The sequence below is a fragment of the Hemitrygon akajei genome, chromosome 13 (genome assembly GCF_048418815.1).
Source record: "Hemitrygon akajei chromosome 13, sHemAka1.3, whole genome shotgun sequence".
NCBI classification, from domain to species: domain Eukaryota; kingdom Metazoa; phylum Chordata; class Chondrichthyes; order Myliobatiformes; family Dasyatidae; genus Hemitrygon; species Hemitrygon akajei.
Window position 1 is genome coordinate 26,667,149 of NC_133136.1, and position 20,308 is coordinate 26,687,456.

Below are 20,308 nucleotides of genomic sequence, written 5' to 3' on the forward strand. Positions count from 1 at the left end.
AGATCTAGTTGGGTATTGCAGTACAAATTCATCCTTTCCAGCATTTCCTTCGCAATTCACTTAAAAATCACACCATTAGTTTACCCATTGTTGAAACATTTGGAATTCTTATTTTCTGTGATTTTTCATTGCGGTGTTTCAAATTCTTATTCTAATGCTGTCCAGATATGAAACAGTTTTAAAAAATGACGTATAGCTGAAGTTTGATCTGATTTTGAATTCGCAGTGGGGAAAGTGGCGCTGGGAAGACTGAGAGTACTAAGCTACTGCTGCGTCAGATCATGGAGCTCTGCAAAGGAAACTCTCAGTTAGAGCGACAGGTTCTGCAGGTAAGGAGCTAATAATGACAATGCAACACCCGCAGAATGCTGCAGGGACTCGGCAGGCCAGGCAGCATCTATGGAAACGAATACACAGTCGATGGCTCAGGCTGAGACCCTTCTCCAGGACTGAAAAGGAAGGGGGAAGACTCCAAAATGAAAAAGGGTGTGGGGGGGGGGGTGGGGGGTTGGGGAGAGAGCTGCTGATAATTGCTTTCCCTTGTAACAAAGAGTATTGTTAAATACAGACTGAGAATTATTTACTTTTAACCGTAGGAGGGTTTGGGTGAGTAAACAATTCACACAAATGATTAGACAAATTAACGCATGTGGTGGTTGTTCATTTTATTATTGCACAATAATGCCCTTTCAATTAGAAATTGGAAATTGGAAACCGATTTCAATTTCTCGTGTTGGATTCCTAGAGGAGTTTATTGCTGTTGTGGTGTAGCCATAGATTTCCTCATTATCACCATGTATAGTGCTTACTCTTCGAGCTTTATGTAAACAAGCAATCTCTTGCACCCTAGTGTATATGATCATAAACTAATTTGAATGAAAATTACTTTGAAATTGTCATTCATGGAACTTCATAAAGTGGTTTATAACAGAACTTACCTTTTCTTTTTAAAAAAAAAGAATAAGATTCCTTGAAGACGCAGATGGTCTAAATCAGGGGTTCCCAACCTATTTATGCCAAGGGCCCCTACCATTAAGCATGAGGTCTGTGGAGCCCAGGTTGGGAACCCCTCATGCAAATGATTGATAAAAAGTATCATTATTGTCACCGATATTGAGGCACGGTGAAAAATTTGCATACCGTTCATACAGATCAGTTCATCGCAGCAGTGCATTGAGGTAATACTAGGTGAAAGAATAACTCTGCAGAATAGAGTGTTACTATTACAGGAAATGTGCACTGCAGGTAGACAATCAGGTACTTTGTGAGGTCAAGGTTTCTTCTTGTACTGTAGGACAGTTCAATAGGCAATAATAGTGGGGTAGAAGCTGCTCTTGTGCTTGGTGATTTCTGCTTTCAGACTTTTGTATCTTCTGCCCAGTGGGAGGGTGGGGGCTGTGATTATGCCGGCTGCTTTATTGAATGTGTAGACAGAGTGCATGGAGGTAAGGCTGTTTTCTGTGATATGTTGAGCCATCTCCACAACTCTCTGCAGTTTCTTTTTGTATATGGTCACAGTTGACCTCCCTAGTCTTGATACTTCCATGCTCACACGAGGAAATCTGCAGATGCTGGGAATTCAAGCAACACACACAAAATGCTGGTGGAACACAGCAGGCCAGGCAGCATCTGTAAGGAGAAGCACTGTCGATGTTTCGGGCCGAGACCCTTCGTCAGGACTAACTGAAAGGAAAGATAGTAAGAGATTTGAAAGTAGGAGGGGAGGGGAAAATGTGAAATGATAGGAGAAGACAGGAGGGGGTGGGATGAAGCTGAGAGCCAGAAAGGTGATTGGCAAAAGGGATACAGAGCTAGAAAGGATCATGGGATGGGAGGCCTAGAGAGAAAGAAAGGGGTGGGGGGAGCACCAGAGGGAGATGGAGAACAGGCAGAGTGGTGGGCAAAGAGAGAGAGAACGAAAAAAAAGGGAGGGAGGAAAAAAAACTAAATATATCAGGGATGGGGTAAGAAGGGGAGGGACATAAACGGAAGTTAGAGAAGTCAATGTTCATGTCATCAGGTTGGAGGCTACCCAGCTGGTATTTAAGGTATTATTCCTCCAACCTGAGTGTGGCTTCATTTTGACAGTAGAGGAGGCCATGGATAGACATATCAGAATGGGAATGGGACGTGGAATTAAAATGTGTGGCCACTGGGAGATCCTGCTTCCTCTGGTGGACCGAGCGTAGGTGTTCAGCGAAACGGTCTCCCAGTCTGCGTCGGGTCTCACCAATATATAAAAGGCCACACCGGGAGCACCAGACGCAGTATACCACACCAGTGTACTCACAGGTGAAGTGTCACCTCACCTGGAAGGACTGTCTGGGGCCCAGAATGGTGGTGAGAGAGGAAGTGTAAGGGCAGGTGTAGCACTTGTTCCGCTTACAAGGATAAGTGCCAGGAGGGAGATCAGTGGGAAGGGATGGGGGGGACGAGTGGACAAGGGAGTCGCGTAGGGAGCGATCCCTGCGGAAAGCAGAAAGGGTGGGGGAGGAAAAGATGTACTTGGTAGTGGGATCCCATTGGAGGTGGCGGAATATATACCGAGAATTATACGTTGGATCTGGAGGCTGGTGGGGTGGTAGGTGAAAATGATAAAGTGATAAGATGCTCTCTGTATTTAATCGATTTAACAATTGATGAGAGTCAAAGGGAACATGCCAAATTTCTTTAGCCTTCTGAGGGAGTAGAGGTATTGGTGAGTTTTCTTGGATATGATTGGACCAGGTTAGGCTATTGGAACTTGAATCTTCTAAACCCTTTTGGCCTCAGCACTGTTGCTGATAAACCCTGAGAGGTGTGGAAATGCTCTCACACTCAATCCAATCCACTGTTTGCATTCCGTCCCAGGATGATACAGTGGCCATGCTAGAGATCTCCCATTCTACTGAAATCTTTACTCCATGTTCTCTTGCAAGGTGGAGCAAACCCTGGGCGGTGGAACTTGGGATCCTGAGCTCTACACAACTTTGGATACTAATATCTTAAAGCTATTTGAAACTATTTACTTAACACAACTAAAAGTACCAAATTTAATAAAATCATCTGAAGTAATTAAAAGAGATGTGATATATGGAACTAACATTTAAAACGCGTAACAATGACTGGCATTTACATTTGAATAAATTCGTTTATAGTGTGCTGCCGTAAAGCTGAAGGGCAGGGTGTGAAGTTTTTATTCACTCTCTCAGGTCTACCACCACTGGACTCCACCAATGGAGGCAGTGATTAACTAAAACCAATCTGTAATTATTTGCTTTTCTATGGTGCAACATGAAGCAACTGTCAAATGTCACATCAGTGGTATTTTACTCCACAGATTTGACTCTTAAAACAGCAGTTGTAAGAGGAAATGTAAACCATAATTGTTGCAGGCTTGACAAACACAACTGATTTGCTTCTAACCACATCTCCAATCATCACTAACATTGACCGTTTCCAACTTTGTAAGGTAGCATAACTCTGCACTGACTCACTGCGTCACTCATTCACACTTCTGTCTAACCGCCCACTCTCGTCTAAAGAAACAGTCATCAAAATGGTGCAGCTCTTGAGGTAATACACTGTCCAAATTTTCTATCTCATGGTACTAGATGAATTGGAATCAGGTTTATTATAAGACATTAAGACGTTGGAGAATTAGGCCATTTAGCCCATCGCGTCTGCTCCACAATTTAATTATGGCTGATCCCTTTTACCCCTCATCAGCCCCACTTCTGGGCATTCTCCCCTTAACCTTTGATGCTGTGCCAATTAAGAATCTATCAATTTTTGCTTTAACCACACCAAATGAACTACCTGGGTTAAAAAATTCCACAAATTCACCACCCTCTGGCTAAAGAAATTTTTCCCCATCTCAGTTTTAAATGGACACCCCTCTATCCTGAGGCTGTGCCCTTCTGTCCTGGACTCCTTCACTATGGGAAACATCCTTTCCACATCTACTCTGTCTAGGTTTCAATGGATCCCCTTCACCCTTCAAAATTCCAGTGAGTACAGGCCCAGAGCCATCAAACGTTCCTCGTATGATAAGCCTTTCATTCCAAGAATCATCCTTGTGAACCTCCTCTGAATCCTCTCCAATGCCAGCACATCTTTTCTTAAATAAGGAGCCCAAAACTGTTCACAAGTCTCAAGGTGAGGCCTCGCCAGTGCCTTATAAAGTCTCCGCATCAGCTCCCTGCTCTTATATTCTAGACCTCTTGAAATGAATGCTAACATTGCATTTGCCTTCCCCACCACAGACTCGACAGGCAAGTTAACCATTAGGGTGTCCTGCTCAAGAACTCTAAAGTCCCTTTGCATCTCAGATCTTTGGATTTTCTCCCCATTTAGAAAATAGTCTGCACTCTTATTTCTTCTGACAAAGTGTATGACCATGTATTTTCCAACATTGTATTTCATTTGCTACTCACTTGCTCAGTCTCCTAATCTGTCTAAGTCCTACAGCCTTTGTTTTTTCTGAATATTACCTGCCCCTTCAACAATCTTCGTATCATCTGCAAACTTGGCAACAAAGCCATCTGTTCCATCATCTAAATCGCTGCCTCCTACCAATCAGCCAATGCTCTAACCACGTTAGTAAATTTCCGGTAATACCATAGACTCTTAATGTCACCAGGTTTGGATATGACATTTTATAAGCGGGGATTGAGTGACACTGAAGAGGGTCGATAGTTCACAGACTTGAATGCGAACAGAGTTAGAGGGAAAAGAAAACAATAAACACTAGGCCAAACAGGGCCATTAACTAAAACTCTCAAATGGAAAAGGAAGCCTACACTGCGGCTGAAAGGAAGAACTAAATACAAAATGAATAGCACTAGTGTTCAGAGTCATTTGACTCAACCCTCCAGCTTCTCAGGCAAGGCTGGAGGTGAGCAGGCAGCAAAGCATTGCTGTGCCAGGGGTCAAGTCTGTACGATGGAAAGAATAGAGTTAAATACTATCACAATGAAATAAATCGCTGACATATCCATATTCATGAGCGCGATGGCTGTATCTGCTGTGCTGCCAAGCCTGTGATTGTGACACTTTACTTGATAAACAGCTTCGTGTGGCACCTTGCCAAAGGCCTTCTGAAAGTCCAATATACAACATCCACTGCATCCCCTTTATCCATCCTACTTGTAATCTCCTCAAAGAATTCCAACAGGTTCATCAGGCAAGATTTCCCTTTAAGGAAACCATGCTGACTTTGTGCTTTCTTGTCCTGTGTCACCAAGTACGCTATAATCTCATCCCTAACAATTGAGTTTGACATCTTTCCAACCACTGAGGTCAGGCTAACCGCTCTAATTTCCTTTCTGCTGCCTTCCTCTTTTCTTAAAAGAGTGGAGTGACATTTGCAACTCTCCAGTCCTCCGGAATCATGCCACAGTCCAGTGATTCTTGAAAGATCATTACTAAGTGCCTCCACGATCTCTACCACTACATCTTTCAGAACCCTAGGGTGCGGTTCATCTGGTCTGGGTGACTTGTGTACCGTTAAATCTTTCAGCTTTTTGAGTATGTCTTTTGTAATAGTAACTGCACTCACTTCTTCCTTCACACTCTTCAACATCTAGCATACTGTTAGTGTCCTCAACGGTGAAGACTGATGCAAAATGCTCATTTCATTCATTTGCCATCTCCTTGTCCCCTGTTATTATTTCTCTGGCCTCATTTTCTAGCTGTCACATATCTACCCTCATCTCATTACATGTTTTGAAAATCTTTTACTATCCACCTTGATGTTGTTTGCTAGCTTGCTTTCATATTTCAGCTTTTCCCTCCTGATGATTCTTTTAGTTGTTCTCTGTAGGGTTATAAAAGCTTCCCAATCCTCTGTCTTCCCACTAACTTTTGCTTTTTTTGTATGCCCTCTTTTGCTTTTACATTAGCTTTGACTTGTCAACCATGGTTGAATTATTTTGCCATTTGAGTATTTCTTCATTTTTGGAATACATCTGTCCTGCACCTTCCTCATTTTTCCCAGAAACTCACGCCATTGCTGTTCTGCTGTCATCCCTGCCAGCATCTCCTTCCAATTTACAGTACCAACTCCTCTGTCATACTACTGTAATTTCCTTTACTCCACTGAGATGTTGCTACATCGGACTTTGCTTTCTCCCTATCAGATTTCAAGTTGAACTCAATCATATTGTGATCACTGGTTCCTAATGATCCTTTTTATCTGAAGCTTCCTAATCGCTTTCAGTTCATTACATAACACCCAATCCAGTATAGCTGATCCTCTAGTAGGTTCAACCACAAACTGCTCTTAAAAAAAAAACCTTCTCATAGGCATTAAACAAATTCACTCTCTTGAGATCCATTACCAACCTGATTTTCCCAATCTAACCTCCATGTTAAAATCTCTCATGACTATCATAACATTGCCCTTTTGACACAACTTTTCTATTTCCCTTTGTAATCCGTAGTCCATATCCTAGCTACTGTTGGGAGGCTTGTATATAACTGTCATCAGTTCCTTTTACCCTTGCATTTTCTTAATTCAACCCACAAGGATTCAACATCTTCCAATTCTATGTTAAATCTTTCTAATGATTTGATGCAATTCTTCACCAGCAGTGCCATGTCACCCCCTCTGCCTACCTTCCTATTCCTCCAATACAACGTGTAACCTGGGACATTGAGCTCCCAACTACAACCATCCTTCAGCCATGATTCAGTGATGGCCACAACATCATACCTGACAATCTGTAATAGTAAACAAGATCATCCAAGTATTATTTCTCATACTGCATGCATTGAGATATAACACCTTGAGTACCGTTTTTGCTACCCGTTTTGATTCTGCATCCCTAACCCACTAATGCACATCTTGCTGGCTGCGATTTTGTCCTATCACCTGCCTGCCCTTCCTGACAATCTGACTGCATGCTATCTTTGCTTTTTTACCATCCATCCTTTCCTGATTCTCTTCACTCTGGTTCTCATCCCCCTGCTAAGTTAGTTTAAGCTCTCCCCAACAGCTCTAACAAACCTGCCCACGAGAATATTGGTCCCTTTCGGGTTCAAGTGCAACCAATCCCTTTTTTACAGGCCATACCTCCCCCAAAAGAGATCCCAATGATCTAAAAACCTGAAGCCCTGCCCCCTGCACCAGCTTCTCAGCCACACATTTAGCTGCCAAATCATTCAATTTCTACCCTCACTGGTGCGTGGCACAGGTAGCAATCCAGAAATTACTACCCTGGAGGTTCTGCTTCTTACCATTCTGCCTAGCTCTCTAAATTCTCTCTTCAGGACCTCTTTGCTGTTCCTTCCCATGTCATTGGTACCAAAATGTACCAAGACATCTGGTTGCTCTCCCTCCCCCCTTCCCCTCCAAAATGCTGTGGACATGATCTGAGATGTCCCTGATCCTGGCACCTGAGAGGCAACCTACCATTCGGGTGTCCCATTCACGTCCACAGAACCTCCTGTCGGTTCCTCTGACTGCTGAGTCGCCTATCACTACCGCTCCCCTCTTCTCCCTCTTTCCCTTCTACACCACAAACCCATGCTCAATGGCAGTAACCTAGTCTGACATATGTCATGAATTTTGCTGTTTTGTGACAGTAGTACAGTGCAATACATAAAATACTATAAATTACAATAAGATCTGTATATAAGTATTAAGTAGTGCATATATAGTGAGGTAGAGTTCAGGGGTTAGTTCATTATCTGGTGGAGGGAAGAAGCTCTTCTTAAAATGTTGAGTATGTGACTTTAGGCTCCTGTACTTTCTGCTTGGTGGTAGAAATGAAAAGAAAGCATGTCCTTGGTGGTGGGGGTCCTTAATGATGGATGCCTCCTTTTTTGAGGCATCGCCAGTTTGAAAATGTCTGCAAAGGTGTGAAGGCTAGTACTCATGGAGGTCGCTAAGTTCGCAACATTCTGCAGTTTTTTTTTGGACCCTGTGCATTGGTGACTCCATACCAGACGGTGATGCAAGCAGTTAGACTGCTCTGCATGGTATATCTGTAGAAACTTGCCAGAGTCTTTGCCGACATGTCAAATCTCCTCAACCTGCTATTGAAATAAAACCGGTAGTGTGCCGCCTTTATAATTGCATCAATGTGTTGGGCCCCAGCTAGGTCTTCAGAGGTGTTGATACCCAGGAACCCTTTCTGCTACTGATCCCTTGATGACTTGAATTATATTGGCTTCCAGTTAAACTGTGGCTTTTAAAGCTCCCTTCTGTATTTTCAGCAAAGGCTGTCACTGATGTAGTCCAATTGTATTTTCAATATGGTAGCACAGCTTTTAGTCAATAGTCAATTGAAGAAAAAAGTCTTTCAATTGTTGAGACCTCCAGATCTGTTACAAAGTTCATGATCTACCGAGGCAAATGAAGTCTCACACAACATGCTTCAGAGATCTGGGCACAGCAAAACTACCAGCAACAAGGTCTCCTCAAGATCCTCGATGTCCTCAACTTTGAAACCCTAGTGACCTTAATTTGGTATGTTTACCAGGTAACGTCATTTGCATAAGCACAAGGGATTCTGCAGGTGCTGGAAATCCAAAGCAACACACATAAAATGCTGGAGAAATTCAGCAGGTCAGGCAGCATCTATGGAGGGAAATAAACTGTCAGTGTTTCAGGCCAAGACCCTTCATCATTTGTATGCCCAGCACCAGATTCTTGAAGTTGATTCTCTGTTCTGTGCTCCATCATGGGAAGAGGTGAGCAGAGGAAAGTACAATCCAGGATGTGGTTAAACCCTCTTGAAGAAAAGCAGTATCCATGCTGACTCCTAAGAGTCTCTGGGCCCATGACAACACCAAGTAGAGAAGGAAAATTTGATTCCTCTTTGGAACCTCCGCCTCAAGCTCCATATCAGGAACTGTGTGAATGGCAGAAGGAGCACGCCTCACCAAGTACTCATCTTCACAGCCACTGTCTGCCCCATCAGTGGGTCCCAGACTGTCTGCATTGGCCTGCTCAGATTCCCCAGATGGAAGAGGTAATTGTTGTGTCTGACTAAAACTGAGCTGCATAGAAGCTGTAACTGGTAAATATGAAAGTCCCTATTCACACACTGAACCTCCAGGGGAATCCAAGAGAATCTCGCTCTCTGACATGATGCTTTATACAGCTTCAACACACAGATAAAAACAAAAACTAAACTAAGTATATTTACTCTTGTTTGAAATAAGCTACAGTTTTAATTGTGATAATCACCTATTTAACTTTGAATAGTCTGGTAAATTTACGGAATTACATATTTACAAAGGCAGCACATCCCAACTAGCCAAACCCTTTAAATATGCAGTAATGGTGTCTCTTCCTAAAGCCAGACACTCAAAATATTCCCCTTTTGATACAGTTGAAGGGTAGCTCCATGAATGTACAACTAAACAGAAGGTTATATGGTATGACAAAATAGATCTGTCCTGATATGGACCCAGCCTGGTATGGAAAGACCAGTCCCCAAGAATGGAAGAGCTTACCAAAAGAATTGGTGGACATAGCGCAATTCATTACAGGAAAATCCCTCCCCACCATTGAACACATCTACACGAGGCACTGTCGCAGGAAAGCTGCCCCAATGTACCCTTCTCACGGCTTCCATCGAGAAGAAGGTACAGAAGCCTCAGGATAGGCACCAGCAGGTTCAGGGCCAGTTATTTACCCTTCAACCATCAGGCTCCTGTCCAACAAGGACAACTTCATTCACAACAACACTGAAATGATCACTGAACACAAACTATGGAATCACTTTTAAGGACTACACAGCTTATCAACACAGTATTATTTATTTACTTGTTTTTTTGTTTATTTATTATTAGTATTTTGTATTTGTATGGTTTGATTATTTTTGCTCATTGGTTAATTGTCAGTGTTTGTGCGTGGTTTTTCATTGATCCTATTGCATTTCTTTGACCCACTCTGAATGTCTGCAGGAAAATAAATCTCAGGGTAGTGTTTGGTGAGATGTATGTATGTAATAATTTGAACTTTGAACTCTTCATTAAGTGGAGGGATACACTGTGCTAATAGCAGGAATATTGATCAATTGTCTTCCCCCATGTAGTTTCAATAGGACAGAAACAGAGTGTCCTCCACCAGCGATAGTTCTCATGAGCCACAAGGTATCAGTTGGAAGCTAACTTGTGTACATGTTTTATTTCCTGAAGACTGGTTCTCATTAAATTTAATCTGTAATTATGCTATCCATAATTTCATAACCCCAGAATTATCCCCAACAGAAATAAGTCTTATTTGAATCCAATATTGCCTGAGAAGATGGCCATTCCTAACTAGTTAGTCCAGCACAGAGTGAATGTCACAGAGTCATAGAGCAATTCATCTCAGAGACAGACACTTTGTCAACTTAGGAATCACACTTAAAGGTTTAGAAGTAAAATCAGGCAGGGCTCCTGAGTGTTATAAGATAGCTGGGAAAAAGCTTAAGAAAGGACTTATGAGGGCTAAAAGGGGATGTGAAAACACCTTGGTGAGTAGGATTAAGGAACCCCCCCCCCCCCAGTGGCATTCTACACATTTGTGAAGAACGGAGGACATTTTGTGAGGGTGGGACTGATCAGGGATAAAAGCGGATATTTGTTCCAGGAGTTGGAGGAGATGGTGGGGAGCTCCTAAATGAATACTTTGCTTCAGTACTCACCAGATAGAAGGACCTTGACAAACTGGCTAATGTGCTGGAACATGTTGAGGTTAAGAAAGACGCAGTGTTGAAACATTTTAAAAACGTTAGGGCAGGTATGTCCCTGCGGTTGGAAAGGATATACCCAAGGTTACTACAGGAAGCTGTGTCTTTAGCAATGATCTTTGTGTCCTCACTGGTCACAGGAGTAGTGCCAGATGATTAGAGGGTGGCAAATGTTATTCCTTTGTTCAAGGAATTAATAGGGGTAATCCTGGGAATTATAGGGATAATCCTGTGAGTTTTACTTCAGTGATAGGCATATTGGTGTGGAGCAGGTTAAGACCTACAAGTATCTGGGAGTACAGTTAGACGAGAAGCTAGACTGGACTGCCAACACAGATGCCTTGTGCAGGAAGGCACAGAGTCGACTGTACTTCCTAAGAAGGTTGGCGTCATTCAATGTCTGTAGTGAGATGCTGAAGATGTTCTATAGGTCAGTTGTGGAGAGCGCCCTCTTCTTTGTGGTGACGTGTTGGGGAGGAAGCATTAAGAAGAGGGACGCCTCACGTCTTAATAAGCTGGTAAGGAAGGCGGGCTCTGTCGTGGGCAAAGTACTGGAGAGTTTAACATCGGTAGCTGAGCGAAGGGCACTGAGTAGGCTACGGTCAATTATGGATAACTCTGAACATCCTCTACATAGCACCATCCAGAGACAGAGAAGCAGTTTCAGCGACAGGTTACTATCGATGCAATGCTCCTCAGACAGGATGAAGAGGTCAATACTCCCCAATGCCATTAGGCTTTACAATTCTACCGCCAGGACTTAAGAACTTTTTAAAAGCTATTATTAATGCTTTTTGAGATAGTGATTTAGATGTATATCATATTTTTTTTTACTGAGTTAAGTATTGTATGTAATTAGTTTTGCTACAACAAGTGTATGGGACATTGGAAAAAAGTTGAATTTCCCCATGGGGATGAATAAAGTATCTATCTATCTATCTATTATTAGAAAGGATTCCTAAACTCTGAATTTACATTCGGAGAAGCATAGTCTTTTTAAGGATGGTCGGTATGTGAGGTCATGCCTTGGGAGCCTGATTAAATTCTTTGAAGATATAACAAAGCACTCTAATGATGGTAGTGGATATGATATAAATGGACTTTTAGTGAGGTGTTTTGATGAGGGATCTCGATGGTAAGCTCATTCCAAAAGTCAGGAGGGATGAGATCCAGGGAAACTTGGCTCTGAATTGGCTTACCCACAGAAGACAGGGCAGTAGCAGATGTCATGAATTCTGCCTGGTGGTGTGGGACTAGTGGTCTGGTTGCCTGCTGTGGAATATTTTTACAGGTGATTTAAATGAGGAAGTGGAAAGGTGGGTTAGTATGTTTGCAAACGATATGGGAGTTGGCGGTGCTGTGAATAGTAGAAGGTTGTTTGTAACTTACCACGGGGCATTAACAGGATGCAGAGCTGCCTGAGAGGTGGCAAAGTGTGAAGTGGCAACATTCTTAGTGTCAAAGAGCAGAAAGATCTTGGGATCCATGTCCTAGATCCCTCAAAGTTGCTGCATGCACAGTTAGGGTAGTCATGGAACAGTGGGTGTTTCCCTTCATTAGTTAAGGTATTGAGTTTAAGAGCCAGCAGGTGATATAGCAGCTCTTTAAAAAAAATTCCCAGTTACGCCACACTTGGAGTATTGCCTCATTATAGGAAGGATGTGGGAACTTTAGAAAGGGTGCTGAGGAGACTTACCAGGATGCTTCCTGGGTTAGAGACACATTTTATGAAGAATGCTGTCTAAGGTGATAAAAGACACAGATGGAGTGGACAGCCAGCACTTTTTCCCAGGGCACCAGGAGCTAATATGAGAGGATATATTTTTAAGGTGATTGGAAGAAATATAGGGGGAGATGTCAGAGGCAGATACTCTTGCACAAACTTATGTTCAAACAATCATTTTGTATGGAGAATAATGGAGGCAGCTGGCATGGTTTAATATGAATTGAATTGACTTTATTACTTACATGAGGAGTGAAAATCTTTGTTATGTCTCTGTCTAAGTGTGTAATGTGCAATTTATAGTAATTTATAATAAATAGTATGTACAACAGAATAGTCAATATAACATAGAAATACAGTTGTATCAGTGTGAATTAATCAGTCTGATGGCCTGGTGGAAGAAGCTGTCCCAGAGCCTGTTGGTCCTGGCTTTTATGCTGTGGTACTGTTTCCCAGATGGTAGCAACTGTTTGTGGTTGGGGTGACTCGTGTCCTCAATTATCGTTCAGGCCCTTTTAACACACCTGTCTTTGTAAATGTCCTGAATAGTGGGAAGTTCACAGCTACAGATGCGATGGACTGTCCGCACCACTCTCTGCAGAGTCCTGCAATTGAGGGAAGTACAGTTCCCACACCAGGCAGTGATGCAGCCAGTCAGGATGCTCTCAGTTGTGCCCCTGTAGAAAGTTCTTGGGATCTGGGGGCCCACACCAAACTTCAACTGTCTGAGGTGAAATAAGCGCTGTTGTGCTTTCTTCACCACACAGCCCGTATGTACAGACCACGTGAGATCCTTAGTGATGTTTATGCCAAGGAACTTAAAAGCTGTTCACCCTCTCAACCCCTGATAAATTGATATCAATAGAGGTTAGCCTGTCTCCATTCCTACTGTAGTCTATAATTGAAGTTCTTTTTCTGTATTGTAAAGCTCATGATTTTGGAGATGACATGTTAGAAGAGGAAAGAACTTAAATTTATAAAGCATCTTAAATAAGTTCAGTTGGTCATTGAACAGTTTGAAGTTATTACAATACAATCATGAATATAAATTGAAAAATGTTGAAGTCTGCTTTTATCTAGCAAGACTCTACAAACTAAAAATGCATAGGTTTTTTTTTAGAAACGCTTGTTGAGTGACAGATATTGGCTGGGTCACTGGAAAAACTTTGAATACGTCCATGATACCTTATACTTCTTTCTGAGAGATGAGCTTAAAGTATCATTGAATGGCAACAATTCTATCAGCTTAGTACCCGTGCAGTCAGAATTAGGTTTATTATCACCGGCATGTGACGTGAAATTTGTTAACTTAGCAGCAGCAATTCCAGGCAATACATAATGTAGCAGAGAAAAAATAATAATAGATAAAATAAAAATCATAATCATAAATAAACAAGTAAATCAATTACGTATGTCGTATATTTTTAAAAGACATACAAAAACAGAAATACTGTATGTTTTAAAAAGTGAGGTAGTGTCCAAAGATTCAATATCCATTCAGGAATCGGATGGCAGAGGGGTAAAAGCTGTTCCTGAATTGCTGAGTATGTGCTTTCAGGCTTCTGTACCTCCTACCTGATGGTAACAGTGAGAAAAGGGCATGCCCTGGGTTCTAGAGGTCCTTAATAATGGATGCTGCCTTTCTGAGGCACTGCTCCCTAAAGATGTCCTGGGTACTTTGTAGGCGAGTACTCAAGATGGAGCTAACTAGATTTACAACCTTCTGCAGCTTCTTTCGGTCCTGTGCAGTAGCCCCTCCCCCCCCATACCAGACAGTGATGCAGCCTGTCAGAATGCTCTCCACGGTACATCTATAGAAGTTTTCGAGTGTATTTGTTAATATGCCAAATCTCTTCAAACTCCTAATAAACCATAACCACTGTCTTGCCTTCTTTATAACTACATTGATATGTTGGGACCAGGCTAGATCCTCAGAGATCTCGACACCCAGGAACTTGAAGCTGTTCACTCTCTCCCCTTCTGATCCCTCTGAAGATTGGTATGTGTTCCTTTGTCTTACCCTTCCTGAAGTCCATAATCAGCTCTTTCGTCTTACTGACATTGAGTGCCAGATTTGTTGCTGCAGCACCACTCCACTAGTTGGCACATCTCACTCCTGTATGCCCTCTTGCCACCAACTGAGATCCTACCAACAATGGTTGTATTGTTAGTAAATTTATAGACGGGTATTTGAGCTATACCTAGCCACACAGCCATGTGTATATAGAGAGTAGAGCAGTGGGCTGAGCACACACCTCTGATCGCCAGTGTTGATCGTCAGCCAGGAGGATATGTTATCGCCAATCCGCAGAGATTGTGGTCTTCCGGTTAGGAAGTTGAGGATCCAATTGCAGAGGGAGGTACAGAGGCCCAGGATCTGCAACTCTCAGTCCTACACATCACAATCAATTCTTGCATTGGTTGGTTTTACTCAACAGATACCACACTGAAATGGAAGGGTACAAAATCTAGGCTAATTTTCAGTGTAGAACTACAATTGTTGGAACATGGTTTTGTGTGCTAACGCATAAAGAAGAGTGGATGTTTTCCTGGATATGCTTCCTTCCTCAAGGATCATGGAAATGAATAGATTACCTGGACTTTCACAGACTGAATGGATCCATTTATATGACATTTTTCCTTTCATCCTTCACTCCTCGCCTCACTCTCTGATGCAAAGGATGCACATGCTTTAGAGGAGGTGGGCCATTGTAAGGAGTGGCTTCCTCTATACAGCTGAACCTGGTCTAAAGGCCATTTGGAAATTAATAATTACTAATTATTGAATAATCACTAATTTGAGATTGTTCATTCGTTATGTGCTGTGTTATATGACATAGGTGATCATAGTTTTCCCATGACTGGCTGTTTTTGGCAAATTTTTCAACAAGTGGTTTGCCATTGTCTTCTGGGCAGTGTCATTACAAGATGGGTGACCCCAGCCATTATCAATACTCTTCAGAGATTGCCTGGCATCAGTGGTCACATAAGGAATTCTGACATGCACTAGCTGCTCATACGACCATCCACCATCTGTGACTTCATGTGACCCTGATCCCACCTTGCTACATCTTGCACAAGGGTGACCTGCAGGCTAGCGGAGGGAAGGAGCACCTCACACCTCCTTTGGTAGAGATGTACCTCTACCCCGCCACCCAAAATGTGAGATACAGTATAAAATCTCCCATAGAATTTATCTGAATTCATTTACTTCACTGTCCTGCCCTCTACTCTCATCACATATGAAAGAGTTCAGGAACACTACTGATGAGTTGAGGTAAATTATAGATCGCAGGAATTGGTACCCTTTCGGTCATGGATCTATATGGCTGAACTTCCAAGGAGACAAAATCAATCACATTTTCGAAGTTCAAAGTGAAGTTCAAAAGTTCAAAGTAAATTTTATTGTCAGAGTACATATATGTATGACACCACATACAACCCTAAGATTCTTTTTCTTGCAGCCATACTCAGCAAATCTGTAGAATAGTAACTATAATAGGATCAATGAAGGATCACGTAAAGCGTGGATGACAACAAGCTGTGCATATCCAGATATAAATAAATAGCAATAAACACGAGAGTATGAAATAACAAGATAGAGTCCTTAAACTGAAATCATTTGTTGTGGGAACATTTCAATGGATGAGTGCAGTTATCGTCTTTTGTTCAAGAGCCTGATGGTTGAGGGATAATAGCTGTTCTTGAATCTGGTGTTGGTGCGAGTCCTGAGGCACCCTACCTTCTACCTGATGGCAGCAGTGAGAAAAGAGCGTGGCTTTGGTGACGAGGACCTTTGATGATGGGCGCTGCTTTCCAACGACAGATGAGCTCAATGGCTGGGAGGGCTTTACTTTGAAGAACTGGGCCGAATCCATTGACTTTTGTAGGATTTCTGTAGGGTAAGTATGAGCACCTGCAATTTCCCCTTCCTTTAAGCCTTGGAAGGAACAGAATTCTCTTTTAACAAAGAATGCACTGCACTCTGTAAGCAAATACTGAACAATTAAAAAAAACTCCATTGTTTCTATATCCCTTTTTCTAATTTAGGCTGCCTTGCCTTGTATTCTTCAAGGATAATGACTTATAGTTTCACAAGAAGGGATAATTCTGTCTTAGTCAAGATATTGCAGAATTTAAACTGATGTTGATATAAAGTTGATATCTTGTTTGACTATTGTGTTCCTACTAGTCAAGCTTTACTACAAAAGTGCTTAACAGGAAGAAGTGAACAGAGTAGAACTAAAGGCTGGTATTAATGTTTGATCTCGTCAATTCAGCTGGCTGCACAATGTTTCATTTATGTTGTAAACCACCTCATAATGCTGCCTGTTATTGCTTATATTTTTAAGGTGATCTGTTTACAATAGCTCTTCACCGACTGCCAACATGAAGTATTGTGAGAATCTTGTCATTGCTGATAGGAGAGTAATGTCTTGTGCCTGTTTTCTGGACCATTCAAATCAGTATGTTAGTATACTGAACTAGAGAGTCAAACACAAAGATTTTAAAGATTAGTTTTATTTGTCACATGTACATTGAAAGATTCAGTGAAATGCGTTATTTGTGACGAGGACTAATACACTTCAAGGATGTGCTGGAGCAGCCCGCCAGTGTTGCTGTGCTTCTGGTGCCAACATGGCTACTTGTTAACCCTGACCTGTACACTCTGGAATTTGGGAGGAAGCAGGCGAACCCAAAGGAAACCAACGTGGTTATGGGGAGAACGCACAAACTGCTTACAGACATCAGTGGGAATTAAAGCCTGGTCGCTGGGGCTGTAAAGAGTTTAACTAAGCATTAAGCCATCATGCCACCCTATGTTGAACTACCAAGAGATGTCTATAATCTTTGTCTTCCTATCCTACACCAGATTTTGTGATCATCTACAAAAATATAAAAGCCTGGGTTTTGAAACAAAACGTTCCCCATTATTTTCAACCTTCTGACTCCACTTTCCTGTCACTTGCACTTGTCGCTTTCTAACACTTAATGCAAGTTTGCTAAGGAAAATCATATTCTGGTGTGATATGACTTAGTTTGAATATACTAGCCCATAGATTCTTATGTTATGATAAAGTGTTTTTCTTTTACTTTAATGTGTAAAGTCCTTCCCAAAATTGCAATTAGAGTAACTGTGTGCAAAGAAGAAATGGGCAGAAACAAGGCCTATCACTTTAAATGTTTTTATTGGCAACTTTGGTCTTATTTCTACCACTTTGCAGCCATTGTAACCTTTAATTATATTGATGATGAATTTTAGAATGCTACTGAACATTTATTGCTTATAAAGCCATGATTCGTCTGCCTAAATTGCAAAACGTTAATGAGACAAATTTCAAAGAGGATGTGTGGGCAAGTTTTTTTTTTACACAGAGTGGTGGTTGCCTGGAATGCACTGCCTGGGGTGTTAGGAGAGGCAGACTCAAAATCGGGTGTAATATCACTGGCATATGTCACAAAATTTGTTAACTTTGCGGCAGCAGTACAATGCAATAATGTAGAAAAATACTGTAAATTACATTAAGTATATATAAGAGAAGTTTAGTTAGGCACATGAATGTGAGGGAAATAAAAGGTTATGGACATTGTATAGGCAGAAGAGATTAGTTGTCTATTTGATTACTGATTTATTTGATTTGGCACAACATCGTGAGCCAAAGGGCCTGTTTAGTTGCGAGTGACTCTTGCTTTGTTTCTTTTGCTTTAAGTTTTTTTAATCTTTCTTTTTCTGATCTTTATGTTTTACTTTTGTTTTCATAGTATTTTGTCATCTATTTCACTTTCAGTTTTTAACTTCTGTGCTGAGTCATGACATCTTGTGTCATGTTCTTTTAGAAATAGAGGCTGAGGTAGAGTACAATATCCAGTTGGTTTTGTATCCTCTGTTTGAAATAGTATAAGAATATTACAATAAGATTCTTATTATTGAGAAATTTATTGTAAGATATAAGCTTAAAATATCTGGAGCTTAGAAAAAAGAAGAAGAAAGCCCTTAACTCCGAGTGGAGTCATCGGGACGCCATCGTGACGGCATTTTTTTTAGCAGGCTTTCTTGTTTTTACGAGGCCGAGTTGCTAGCTCGATGCTCAACCCAGCAAGGATGGAAAGCGTGCGAGAGAGCTGGCTGGATTCGAACTCGGGAGCTTTCGCTCCGAAGTCCGGCGCTGATGCCACTATGGCACCAGCCGGCCCTTCTGCAGCTTACCCCACATGGAATTGTTAGTTGTGAAACATTTTTAGAATGTCTGGAAAATCTAGTAAAGTAAAAGTGTTAAGTTCTTGGCCCACCTCATTACATGTTTTAATAGTTGATGCTGTGTTTTTGACTAGCACTTTGAACTTTTCACATCACTGTGTTTGGAAATCTGTAATGTTCAGATACTGTTGAGCAAGGCACCATAGCAGAATCCATTTAATTAGTTTGTTGTGTTGTCTAACTGTTGAAAATATTAAGTCAGCCATTCTTGTCAAAATGTGTTCTAGTGATTTCACTCATTGAATACTTGACATTTTAACATCAAATTGCAGTACTTTATTATTGCATTATTGTTTGTCCAACAATTGAATATGGTGTTTTAAATCATTATTAGAGTTTCATTCTTGTTCCACTCTTTAATGGTCACTAACAATCAGGAGGTCTGAGAAAGCACAAGGTATAGTCATTGACTTTGTGGGGGAATACGAGTCAGTCAGGGCAGGTGATTAGTTGATGCTGATTTGAATGCTGCACAGGAGGCTCCACTGTGAAATGCCCATGACTGAACTATGCCTGCCAGCAGATAGGGGTGAGCTTTGGAGAAAGATTTGCCTCCATCTCATCATTTCTATTGCATCCTTATTGTCTGATTTGAAATGAATAATTCAAAACTGTCTTGCCTACATTCATTTAGAGAGCATGTTTAGTATGCAGAGGTATAAAGCATAAAAGGGAGTTTATGGGCTCTTTTTCCTTCCTGTTTTCCAGCAGCTTACATTAAAATTGGCAAACATTTGGGTTTTTTTAAAAAACATTGAAGGGTGAGCTTTTTGAATTCTGACATTAATTACATTTAGTGCCATGGTCTATTTTAGGATTCTGTTGAACTTGGCTTACAAGGTCGTTAATGTGCAGTGCCTCTGGTTGCCAAATAAGTGGGAGAGAAAATGACTCGCTTTTAAATTTTTGCAAAGTTCAGTATTTAAGTAGACCAAAATTGAGAACTGAACATTTTTACTTTGGGAAAGAGACTTTTTAATTAAGATTACAATTTTCTTTTTCCGTAGCTAAAAAAATCACAATGGTGGCAATTTATAATTCCACCAGGTAGGCAATGTATACTGTGTTAGAATAAAAGACAGATTAAATTCCAGTAAGTCAGTGCTTTTCAAGCATTGCTTCAGGGTTTGGAAATGGGAGGGTTTTCCACAACATAACCTTAAAAAAAATTGCGAAGTTGACTTCACAGCCTTCGTTGCATCATTCTCTTCACTGTTATGTTTTGTAACTTCAAAACATTGAACTAATTCAAAGGAAGGCATAGAAATGCGGGTCTATACATTGCGCTACTTTAAGCGAGGTGTGCACACATCACGCGGTAGTGTGATGACGTATGCAATTAACATATTTAACATATAACCCAGAATGAATTACATAAACAAGAATGCTTAATCAACCTATATGCAAGATTACTCAAATATTATCGAAATATTAAATACACGACATCCACTGCAGTAGCTTTTCAGAGCCCGAATAGTCTCTTGCTCATGCCTAGCTCACCACTCTGGTTGCAGCTTCAGGCCTTCCTACGGGCCTTTGAATTCTGTCAGCTGCCATTGTCCTCTGATCCCTCTCCGGCCTACTTCCTGTTTGCACCCTGTTGTCAAAAGCCTGCCCAGTTGCCAGTCATCCAGTGTTCCTATTCTTCATTAACTCAAG

The 20,308-nt window shown here is 41.4% G+C and overlaps 1 protein-coding gene across 1 annotated transcript in view; it reads left to right on the forward strand.

The window, feature by feature from the left end:
* LOC140737716 (myosin-IIIa) overlaps positions 1–20,308 on the forward strand; it is a 181,673-nt gene that overhangs the window by 38,165 nt on the left and 123,200 nt on the right. Inside the window, exon 4 of the mRNA XM_073064280.1 lies at positions 227–329. Coding sequence (XP_072920381.1) covers positions 227–329 — 103 coding nt within the window. The remainder of the gene's footprint in view (positions 1–226; positions 330–20,308) is intronic.